At 43.1% G+C, this 12,383-nt stretch overlaps 1 protein-coding gene across 1 annotated transcript in view; it reads right to left on the bottom strand.

Annotated features, from left to right (window-relative positions):
• Window positions 1–6,917, bottom strand: part of LOC145409298 (putative cytochrome P450 49a1) — a 32,564-nt gene extending 25,647 nt beyond the window's left edge. The window contains exons 1-3 of the mRNA XM_080279776.1: window positions 6,272–6,917; window positions 544–686; window positions 3–100 (exon numbers count right to left, since the gene is read on the bottom strand). Of these exons, the coding sequence (XP_080135902.1) occupies window positions 3–100; window positions 544–686; window positions 6,272–6,917 (887 nt within the window). The remainder of the gene's footprint in view (window positions 1–2; window positions 101–543; window positions 687–6,271) is intronic.
• Window positions 6,918–12,383: the final 5,466 nt, after the last annotated feature.

Here is a 12,383-nt window from a genome sequence, read left to right as displayed (position 1 = left end):
ACGCTGGAACTAGCCCCGGTGAGGAGAACCACTGAGGCCTTGATGCTCTGTAGTGGCTTAGTATGTCCAGGCCGGGTCGCGTTGGGTAGCTGCCCTCCGCCTGCGGGGTGGGATGGAGCGGGTTAGAGCAAGGAAAGGCAGCCATCATCATCACCATAACCATCATCATCACAATCTTCATCATCGTCATCATCACATCATTCAGACCTCTTTTTTCCCACTTAAGAATGCACGTGGTACAGCCCAGAGAGCAAGGAAAAGCCTGACTGAAGGAGAAACTAACTCAAAGTCAGCCTAGTTAAGTGGACCAAGTAATTCACTCGCCGTTCAACCCTCCGGAATCCTAACTCCATCCCACAGGTTTAAACATCCACACTTACGCTTCATAAAAAACAATCAATCCCATGTTTTCCCCGTCAGTGTTTAGGGGCCCGAGGCTAGACTACCCTAATCCAGAACAATTTAGGGCACGATACAGACCTACGCCCCTGCTAGCATTTTACGTGACTGAAAAAACTAGCTCGATCACTTCTATCCTCTCACCTTGAACATCCTCCTCACGTCGTCGGGGTCAAAGGTCACCACCATGTCCATCCCGGCCAAGAATCGCTCCACCCTCACCACAGGGCCGAAGTTACGATGGAGCTTTAGGGCTGTCTCCCAGTACCGCTCCACCGGGTACCCTCCTGCAGTGGTGGATGGGGGAAGGTTAACTGGATGGATGGTTGGATGGATGGTGGAGGGTGTGTGTGTGTGTGTGTGTGTGTGTGTGTGTGTGTGTGTGTGTGTGTGTGTGTGTGTGTGTGTGTGTGTGCGTGTGTGTGTGTGTGTGTGTGTGTGTGTGTGTGTGTGTGTGTGTGTGTGTGTGTGTGTGTGTGTGTGTGTGTGTGTGTGTGTGTGTGTGTGTGTGTGTGTGTGTGTGTACACGCACGCACGAACTCGCGCGCGCACACACACACACACACACACACACACACACACACACACACACACACACACACACACACACACACACACACACACATTCTCTCTCTCTCTCATAATGCAAAAGCCATTAGCAGCCGAGGAGTGCTCTAATTGGCCCAGGTAATTTAATTGCAGGCGGTTCAATATATTAATTTTCGCCAAAGACTTACAGTAATAGTCTCCTCTCTCTCTCTCTCTCTCTCTCTCTCTCTCTCTCTCTCTCTCTCTCTCTCTCTCTCTCTCTCTCTCTCTCTCTCTCTCTCTCTCTCTCTCTCTCTCATTAGTTAGTGCTCCTGTTATTTGTGTTTCTTATTTAGATATTTTCGAGAGAGAGAGAGAGAGAGAGAGATAAGACACAAAAACAACAGCTTTCCCCAGATTGTTGCTGCTCGTACCGAAAGGCAAATAAAGAATATAAATGTAAACGGATGAACTAACGAGAAAAAAGAATCATCGCACTTCTTCACAATCCACATTTAGACTCTCCATTAGACGGATTTTTGCCTGAATATCCTGCAGAAAACTCTACTGTATCCACCTAACAAATCTCGAGTCAATATCCGATGCAATACGTTCGGTTGGTCGATTTCTGCCACTCCACCAAATCGGAAGACGCACAGTCAGAGAGAATGGACCCCGGTATCTGGGTACGACTGATATCAAAACAAGTGTCCTTTTTGTGAGTTGTGGGGAGAGGGTAGTAGGAAGAAGTGTTTGATCAAGTGAACAGTCACGGATGAATCAAGGAATATTGGTATCGTTTTTCTTTGTTTTGGTTACATTCTGCAGTGTGGAAAATGGAGGTGTGGGCTTGGAGAGTGGAGGTGTAGATGTGGAAGGAGGAGGTGTGGATGTGAAGCGGAAGTGTGGAGGTGGAGAGTGATGTGGAGAGTGCAGTTGTTGAAATTAGTAGTTCGAAGATGCATGGGAAGTGAAAGTGTAGAATTAAGGTGTGGAGGCAGAAGTAGGGAGTGATATGGGATGTGGAGAGTGGAGATTTGTATTGGGGGAGGCGGGAGTGGAGATTGAACGTAGGGACGGAGGAGGGAGTGACGTAGTGTGTGGAAAACTGATCTGTTGGGTATAACAAGCAAGATTACAAGTATAGAGATTAGTCATGCCATCATAAATCCCAATGAAAATGTATACATAGGGTCATCGAATTACACAGTCATACATTGTGTTAAGTATATTGTGGTAGAGTCGAATCTTCCCAGACATGTTTTAGTCTAGCTATGAGTCTGCTTATATTTCGATCGTACAAAATAAGCTTCCGACATACAGGGAAGATTTTTTTTTTTAACCTTGCCTGCGACGAAAAGCCCTCCGTTCATAACAAGTACAGTTGCGGACACAAATATTAAATCACTTCATTATGACAAATAAATGAGTGAGCAGTGACTTTCGAGAACATGAATGTGATATTGAGAAACCAACAATTATTTTTCACAGTATCATCTAAAAATTTCCTAATGCTAGACTTTTAAAAATGGGCTATAACTGTACGCCACCCAAATTTCCCCGATCGTCCTGTGGAGAGACGGAGCAGGGTTGATGCGAACGGAGAAGTAGGGATCTGAATATCACCTGGGGAGCTGCCCAAACTTCTCGTATTATGTTGACTTTGGGGGAACATCATAACAAACTTTAATAACGTCCCTGTGAATGTTGGTTTGGAGTGAACGGTGACTACAGAGCCTGGGGAGAGGAAGAAGGGCGAGACGAAAAGAGAATAGGGAAAAAATTAAAAGGGAAGTGGTAGAAAGGGAAGCTTAAGCCAAGAAAGAGAGATATAAAAGGGAAAATCATGTCAAACTTTAGTAACATCCCTGTGAATGTTGGTTTGGAGTGATTGGTGACTACGCAGGGCAAGGGGAAAGGAAGAAGGGAGAGACAAAAGGGGAACAGGAAAAAAGAGTTTGTGGGGGGGAAAGGAAACGTAAGCTGAGATAGGGGAAGATAAAAACGACGAAGGCGCAGAGGGGAGAAGCGAGGGAACCGAGAACAAGGAGAAGGAAATGGAATCGGGGACCAGGTGGACTCCCGGAGAGGAAGAATTCTGCAAGAAAAAGAGGGAGGGACAGGGGAGAGGTAGAGAAAGGAAGAGACGACTGGGAGAGGGAAGAGAACTTTTAGGGAGAAATGCATACAGAGAAGGAAGAGGGGAAGGGATGACTTGAAACAGAAACACAAAGGGAAAGGAAAAGATACAAGGAAGACGGAAGACTGAGAGGTACAGGTAAAGGAAGAAGCGTTAGAGGGGTTAACCTAAAGTTGCAGATACAAAGACCTTACAGACCTTAAGCTCCTTACTAGAGGGTCTGACCTCACCACCCAGAAAATCCAGACTTTCACTCTCCAGACATTAACTATACAAGAAGAGAGAGAGAGAGAGAGAGAGAGAGAGAGAGAGAGAGAGAGAGAGAGAGAGAGAGAGAGAGAGAACGAACTCCTTGTATTAGTAAAATCCCTCAAAAAATGTTAAAGAAACTGTAGTAAATAGTGGTGAAGTGAAGCTGTTTCTCGAAGATGAGGAAATTCCCAATAGACAAGAGGAGGAACAATTAAGGAAGAAAAAGAATGAAGAACTGCAAAAGAGGAAATGAAGCTGAAGATTAGAAAGGTTAAAAAAATAAAGAATGAAAACATGAAGACGTGGAAGAATTTCACATAGGACAGAAAGAGAACGTGACAGGAAAGAAGAAAAAAAAAGCTAGCCCAGAGGAAGAAGAGGAAAAAAGCAATAAAGCGGGAGGAAACAGGATAGCCAGAAACAGGACCCCGGGAGATGAGAAAGAGCAAAAATGAAGAAGAAAGGAATGGAAGGAGGATAATAAAATGGAAACAGAAAATGGAGAGAGAGAGAGAGAGAGAGAGTGAGAGAGAAAGAGAGAGAGAGTCAACACTTAACTCCTGTCTCTCCTGTTTCGTCATTCTGCCATTAGAGCAACTTCATTTTACAGGCCTTCTTTTTTCGCATTTTCCCCCCATAGTTATTCATTTTCTTGAGGTCCTCCTATTCTTTCCTTGATTTATTTTCTTTTTCTTCTTGTCTTTCCTTTCCCTCCTCTTCCCATTCTCCCTTAGTTTCCTTTCAGTATTAATTACCTTTCCTTTTTCCCTCACATTGCTTTCCTCTTTCTAATATTTTCCTTTATATGCTTCCATTGTCTTCTTCATTTTCTTCCCCTTTTCTCTTCATATTCATTTCTTTTGTCATATTTGTGTCGTTGAAGGAATGAGGACGAGAAATACGAGAGGGTGTGATGGAAATAAGAAATGTGGATGATGAAAGGAAGGAAAGAAAAATGCTGAAGAGACGAAAGGAAAGAAAGAAAAAGACAGAAAAAAACAAAAAACGAAAAAAAGGGAAGCAATCACGAAATGAAAATTCTGGACTGAATTAAGAGAAGTAAAGAAGAAAAGGAGGAAATGTGAAGTCGGGACGATGATATGGAAGAGTGAGATGAGAGGATGTGAAAAAAGAAGAAAATGAGAAGTGTGGAAGATGAAAAGACGAGAGGAGTGTACGATAAAGACTGAGATAAAAGGAAAAAATGACGATTTGGTCGGAGGTAGGAAGGAAGAAGTGAAAATAGAGAGGAAGACAGAAAAAGAAAGAACAGGAGGAGAAAGGAAAGACATGTGAGAACAGTGAGAGAAATGTGAAGAGAAGGAATAGAAAATATGAAAACTGGATGACGAAAGCAGTAGAGGATTAACACAAGAAAAGTTTGTTAGACGAGAAGAAAAAGAAGAAATTGAGAAACTTGGAAGATGAAAGGCGGGGAAAGAAGCGCGAGAGGAAGAGAGAAAATTTTGAAAAAAGAAAGTTGGAAGATCAAAGGTAGGCGAAGGAAAATCTGGCAAAGGGATGAAGAAAAGAAAAAAAAAGAAAAGATGGATAAGAATCTCTGATGATGAAAGAAAGGGAGGGAAGCGCAAAAGGAAGAAAATCGAGAAAAAAGAGGATAAAAGAAATAAGGATAAGAAGAGGAAAGGAAGGAGGGAAAATGAGAGGAAGACTCGAAAATATGAAAGGAACTATAAAAATTATAAAAAAAAAAAAGACGCCACGAAACCTCCTATGCCACCCAAGTACTTTCGTCGATAGAAGAGGCCTCCTTATGCCTTCCTTACGACTTTATTTTTGTGTATGTCACGCCAATATTCCCGTATGTGTTATTTATGTAGTCTGTGTTTATATTAAAAATGCATAAATATCATGCAAGAGATTAGTAAAATGTATTAATCAAATTATAACGCAAAGGAAAACGTATCATAGATTATTTTTCTAACCTAAAGAAGTTGCCTAACTCCATCCAGCACAGTTGATGGTCAGGGGTAAACAGATGGGAGGGTTGATTTTACAACTAGCGAGGGAGACTCATTCTTACAGCATAACCTAAGACTCATCGTATTTAATGCAACAGAGACATAATATTCAACTTGCAGGAGTGGCTCAGTTCCGTCTGATGAAAACAAACCAGCTAAAGAAAATCCCCTCAGTCCAACAGAATACGACATCAAGAATACTGTGCCCCGATTCCTTCCTCGTCGCTCCCTTTCCCAGCTGACAAAAATCGTTTAAACTGTGACAAAGTTAAAATTCCCTTTGACAATTCCTTTCCTAATTTCCTCTTGCCATGTGGCATAAAAATATAAATGTAATTTTTTCAGGAACTTTAACACCTGGATATATAAAAATCTACGTAAAAGGTGTGGCGTAGCCTTCCCGGAAAAAAGCGCATTATAAAAAGCTTGCCAGTTCTTAAATATTTTTCCTCTGATTTTTATTGTTCTGTAATTCCATATATATGCAGTATTTTCTGGTGTACAGTTCTAACGGGGACAGCCAGCCGCCCAGCCCCTTGTTACCCCTTCTGCAGCGTGGGTTAGGCTACTGTAGTCCAGCTCACTTTACCTCCAGTGACATATTTTGATTTTATTATTCCTGTGTCCAGATATGAAAACGAGCGAATCTTGAATTTGGCGTCATTTTGGTTCAGTTTTACTTGAAAGGGGCGATTTTGCATGCCCTGGGCCTTTAATTCTTTCTCTTTTGCATTGAAAAAGGTGACTCTAAAAGAATTCCTCCACTTACGCCACTCCAGCCAACTTTACCCAACAAGTCTATCATGCAACTATTTCCAAAAAATAAAAAACGCGCACACACACACACACACACACACACACACACACACACACACACACACACACACACACACACACACACACACACACACACACACACACACACACACACACACACACACACATCCATGAGAAAGGATGGGGGACTCACCTAAGGCCGTGAAGAGCAGCTTGTTCCCGATGACAGGCAGAGGCTTAGGACCTGGCATGTCAGAGAAGGGAAGTGCTTGAGTTGACTCCTTCACAGACGCTGGAGATTTGGATTCACTTCTGTCTGAGCTGCTAATCATCCTCTTGCTACTCACTCTGTTGATCTTGCTGGGAGTCATTTCACTCTTCTTGTTAATCCCTCCTTCATTTTCTGCATTCTTTTTGTGGAATGGTAAAGAGGAGAAACGAGCCACTGAGATGCCCCTGCTACTTACTCCACTAATCTTGCTAACAATCTGACCACTCTTTATATTGATCCCTCCACTGTCTTCCACTAAATACTTGGTGTTGTGGAATGCTGAAGAGAAAGGGGCCACTGAAATGTCCCTTCTACTCACTCCACAAATCATGCTAGCAGCGTTTCCAGTGTGCATGCTACTCAGCCCATTGATCTTACTGATAATCTTTCCACATTTCATACCACTCTCTTCATTGTCCTCCTCTGCTTGCTTATTGTTGTGAATTGCCGGGGAGGAGAGAGGAACCACTGAGAGCTTGTTGCTGCTGTGCGTGGGTGTTCTTAAGGCTCCTGCAAACTCCCTCCCCCGAATTTTCAGGCAAAGGGCAGCTCGTATCATCTTCCTCATCCTCCTGGAAAGAGAAGATTCATCATCATCATCATCATCCCAACCCTTACCACCTAAATATGGGTTCAAGAGAAAAGACAAGAAATAATGGCAAGGAGAGAAATGTGTCTTTTCTGTTCGGATTGTCAATATTGCGACCGTAATTGCTATCAACTGAAGCTAGAGAAATGAAGAGGGATTGAAGAGTACTTTTTTTTTTTTTTTTTTTTTTTTTTTTGGAGCAACGCTGAAACATTTTGTCCGTCTAGGCAAAAATTCACGTGAAAAGTGCGTATATAAAAGTTCCTAATATCTGTGTGTGTGTGTGTGTGTGTGTGTGTGTGTGTGTGTGTGTGTGTGTGTGTGTGTGCGTGTGTGTGCGTGTGCGTTTGCGAGCCTGTTTACCATTACATATGTACGTGACAAACAAAGCCGGCACACTAAAATTTTAACATCGGTTCATTACATATTTATATTGACTGAAATTAGAGCTAGTTACCGCGTCGCATAAATGTTCATGGTCATCATAATCTGTGTTGATGATAACCAATGCGATGGCTTAGGCAGAAAATTTTACAACTTTTGCATCATAAAAGTTAACTGTACGTTGACAAGTTTGGAAAGTTTTTTTTTTTTTTTTTGTTTATGCATAGAGGACCGAAACAAGCACTATAGGCCTACAAAATAGTTGTTCTCTCCAGGGAATGGTAAACAAAAGAGTGCCAGATTCAAGATCCGGTCATGTCGAGATATGTGGAGATGATTCTTTGAAGAAACTGGAGGTAGTAGGCAGAGGTCGATACAAACTGTTGAAGACCCCAGAGTTGACCAGTTGCATACATGATGGCGTGAGGGTATGGGATAGCCTTTGCCTCGGAGGGCTGAACAGAAAAAAGGTGAGAATCTTTTGCTAGACAGGTGTTACGCGGCCACCGAAACGGGGGAACTATGCAAGCATATAGCTCAGAATAGTAGTGGTCATTGAAATGGTGATAGTAGAGGAATAAAGATGCAGCTCTGGAACAAAGAGAGGGAGGCTGAAGGGAGTCAGTAAGAGAAGGCAGAGCAAATGAGACGAATTGTCTTTGCCTCCACCCTATTCAGGGGAGTTGTATGCAGTGAGCCCTGCCACACGAGATTTGTAACCTTCTTTACACAGGAGAAAATAGGCTAACGCTCCTGTATAAAGTTTACTGCTGTGCAGAGATAAAAAGAAGTACACCTCGGTTTAGCACACCCAATCAGAGATTTTACAAATGTTGGTTGAAAAACTATTATTCACACATTACAGCAGCGATGCAAGGACAGTTTGGTTCACACGGGAACACAGAGTGGATGGAGGAATCGTAAATAAATCAGTGTAAAAAACTATACAGGTTACGGAAGTTGTGAAATTAAAAAGGAAATCGGAATAAAAGATGAGAACGTCCTCCCAAATATGAGGGAGCCTTAGCCCTTTTAACCCTGGGGCGCATCATTTAGTACACTTGCATTCTCCATAGTATTCAGCTAGGGAGGGATCGGTAGTAGAGGAGAGGTTTATTAAGGCCAGTGTTATATCTCTCCCCTTGAGATTGAAGTCTTCTCTAAGCTGACTGACATTGTATGAGGATGACAGGAATTAAAATCAATACTTCACCTTAATCAAGGAGTCCAGTGGTTGATGAAGAGACGTTTTAGGTAGAGTGTGAGCATATTTTATATTATTTAGCATTCAGTACAAACCTCAGCACAGTGGGAATTTGTCGCTGTAGGTCAAGCAGGAAGGGTACTGTGATGCAAACATGGGACAATAACAAACACAGTGAGGAAGCACGTTACCACATGAGAGAGGAAAATAAGTAACAAATACAGCAGAAAAGCAAATATAGCACATAAAAACTTCACTCATCGTTCACTTAAGATACCCAATGTTTGGTACAGTTTTCTATGACACTGAACTATGGGTGACTTAGTATTTCACCGAGATGCGATATTGTCATGTATGTTCACTTCCATTGTATTTCAGCTCGCTTCATCCCTGATTGGCCTTCAGCAAGAAAGTTCCCAGGGTGTTGGAACTCGTAGAGAATGGCAGATAATGTAAAAATAAATACGAAGTTGCTGCTATACTTAACAAGGGCACAGTTCGTGGAATCGAAAGTCGATTATAGAAGAAATCCTAATGTAATGACCCTTTGAGAATAAACAGACTTATGAAAAGTAGTGCAAATAATCTCCATATGTACTCGAAATAGTTGACCCCTTAGGTACGATGACGTCTTGTTCATTTAAATCAGGCTATCTTCCGACACACGTCAAATCCCGTCACTACTCAGAAGGGTTACGGAGGGGGGCGCCTTCATGTGGTAGCACTGATGTGATTGGGCTGTGGAGCTGCTCCGTTATGCAAGCATCCCTCATCTCCCTCCGTATCCCCGAAAAGGAGGATGGTGGACAGCAAAAGAGGACAATTTGAGCCTGCAATCCACTTGGTTCGCAGTTCAGATAAACCTTGGGCTGCTACTACTACTACTACTACTACTCAGAGTGCTCTCCTAACACTATAAGGCTGTCATTGCTCACCCCTGACTGAATAAAATCGTTTTGTGTTTGCCAGGTCATAACGCTATGGTTGACCCGACCGTGAGAGAGTTGATAGGGACTGTATCTGCATGATAAATAGCTTAATGGCAGCCAGAATATAACAGTGGAGTTGACGGTGGATTAATGAGTTGTAGGCTTCGTAGTAACTTTTTCTAAGCGATTTATCGTGTCTTTTGCACACTCAAATTCTCTCGTTATCTATATATTTTTAGTACCGACGTAATTTACTTCACTGACTCAGAAGAGGATATAAACTTGAAATATGCACAATAAATCGTACATGAAGTGGTGTTACGAAATCTCCTGTGTCGCCTAAAACAAGCTTAAGAGATAGACCAGCCGTGCCTCACCTCACAGTAACTAAGATAACGTTGGAATGAGGGACAAAAGACTCACTGCTGTCACCTCCCCTTCACGCCCCCTTCCCCTTCCTCTGCCTCCTCTACCAACTCCCCTGCACTGTTTTAATGGTGGTCGTGTTTTGGGGGAAGATTCGGGCTCTGCAGATCATACAGGTAGTTTGTTTGTTTCAGTGGCCTTCGTTGAGTCGATAGGCGTAAAATATTAACCTACAATATTTACTGTTTTCATAAATCTTCATCCTCCTCCCTCTCTCGATCCCCAAACCTTGTTCGCCATCCCTTTCCATTCCATTCTCTACCCTTTTTCCTTTTTCTCTTTATCACCTTTCCTTACCCTCTTCATCCCCTTCCCTTCTGCTACCCATTCCCTTCCCTTTTGCTACCCGTCCCCATTCCTTCTACCCATTCATTCATCCCCCCACATCTCCAACTGCTACACCCTCAACGCCCCTACGCATTCACTCATCATATATTCTCCTCACTCACCACCACCACAAGTTGCCTACCTCACAACTAGACATACAGGTTCCAGCCAGCACGCATCACCATCTCCACCACCACCACCAACCAACCACAGCCTACCATCACCACCACACCACACCCACATATCAGTTCACACCCCCACCACCACCACCACCACCACTCACTTCCAGCCACCCTTTTTCACTATCCCACCACACACCACTTACCACCCCTCCCCTCGTCTCCACCCATCAAGAAACCTCTCTATCTTCCTGGAACATCCCAAAGAGCCTGTAAGTGGAGGATGACGCAGTACCGAGAAAAATATAAATATTACCTACAGGTAAGAAAATATTCTTGAACGTTACCCTTTGTATAATTCCTAGAAGTATTTATAGTAAGTAGTAGGTCTGCCGTAAAATCATACAAAAACCCTTGTAAGTATTCCTATAATAACATAAAATCCACACCTATTTATCAAAAAAATCTCTATAAGTTCATTGATGTGACCTACAACTATAGATCCATTTGAATATATAGAAGTTGACCTAAAGTTCTTTATGTCCTTACAGTATTTACGATATTTGACCGTGGTTAATAGATTTGTCGAAGAACCTAAACAATTTGGGCATGAGGCTTCAAACATCCTTCATAATGTTTACTTTTACCCAAAACTGTAAATCTCACTATAATTGTAATAATTGTTTGAACTAAAATTACGAATGTCCATGAAACGTGTACAATATTTGCCTCAAAGCAATAAATCTTCGGGGCAGTTCCGTTTCACGGCGGAGTCACCACCACCATCACCACAAACATCACCACCACCACCAGCACCACCACCACCACCACCACCACCAACAACAACAACAACAACAACAACAACAACAACAACAACAACAACAAAGAATAGGGGGAAAGTGACTTGGAAAATGGAAATTACCTTACAACCTTCCCCCTTTCCCTACCCATTATCTCCCCTTCCATTACCCTACCCTCCTCCCTTCCCCTCCTCTCTTCCCCTCACTACCTCCACATGTTCTTTCCCCCGACCGGAAACCCCACCGACCGCAAAAATAATAATTTAAAAATATATAAAAAATGAAAACATGAAACAATATGTAACATTTCCCTCCCTCTCTCCCCAGTGTCCCCTCATTTTTATCTCTCCTCTTCTCCTCGACCATGCCCACCCTTCCTCTTTCACCTCTTCCCTCCCCCAACAACAACAGAAATGGGGAAAGTAAAACAACTGTGGAAAAATGAAGAAATATGTAACCTTCCCCTCTTTCCCCTCGGGGCCCCTCCCTTGCACCTCCCTTCCCGCCTCCCCTCCCCTTCACCTCCCTTCCCGCCTCGCCTCCCCTTCACCTCCTTACCCCATCCCAACTACGCTTTCCCACCACCCTCATCTCTCAACCGAATATCCACAAAAAATAAATAAATAAATAAATAAATGTGGAAAGGGGATTAAAAGATTGACCATTTGAGTGTTAATGTTTTTTCTTCCGTTGAATAAAATTTTTGTCCGAAGCTAGCCAGAAATAAGGCCTTTACCCCTTAAGCCTTAGAACGCAATATTTATTTTAATCTCAGAATCAGCATAGAAGAAGGGAGTAGAACACTGAAAGGGGTAAGGAACAAGCTCTCTCTCTCTCTCTCTCTCTCTTATCCAGTCTCTTTTCCTGTACCACCCCCTCATCTCCCCCCCCACACACACACACACGCAGCAAACACAGCGGTAACAACAAAGAAAACAAAAATACAGTAAATGAAGAAAGGCCAACATGTAACTCTCTCTCACCCCCTTCCCCATCATTCCCTCAGCCACACCACCACCACCCACTCAGCACCTTTCTCCCCGACCCTCCCAGGCCCCTCATACATAGAGTGGACAGGACAATAAGATCAGTGAGATGCAAAGAATGGAGGACTAGGCAACTGAAGAAGCGTGGAGGTCGGGGCAAGGACGGTAGTGTATGTGTCTGTCGCAAGCGGTAGGCTACCCCACCACTCCACACCACACCACACTACACCACATTACATTACACACACCACACCACACCACACCACACCA

This window comes from Coenobita brevimanus, chromosome 80 (assembly GCF_032717465.1).
Source record: "Coenobita brevimanus isolate Jiangsu-jjx chromosome 80, ASM3271746v2, whole genome shotgun sequence".
NCBI classification, from domain to species: domain Eukaryota; kingdom Metazoa; phylum Arthropoda; class Malacostraca; order Decapoda; family Coenobitidae; genus Coenobita; species Coenobita brevimanus.
Note: the sequence above shows the minus strand (reverse complement) of the source record. Positions and strands in the feature narration are given on the sequence as shown.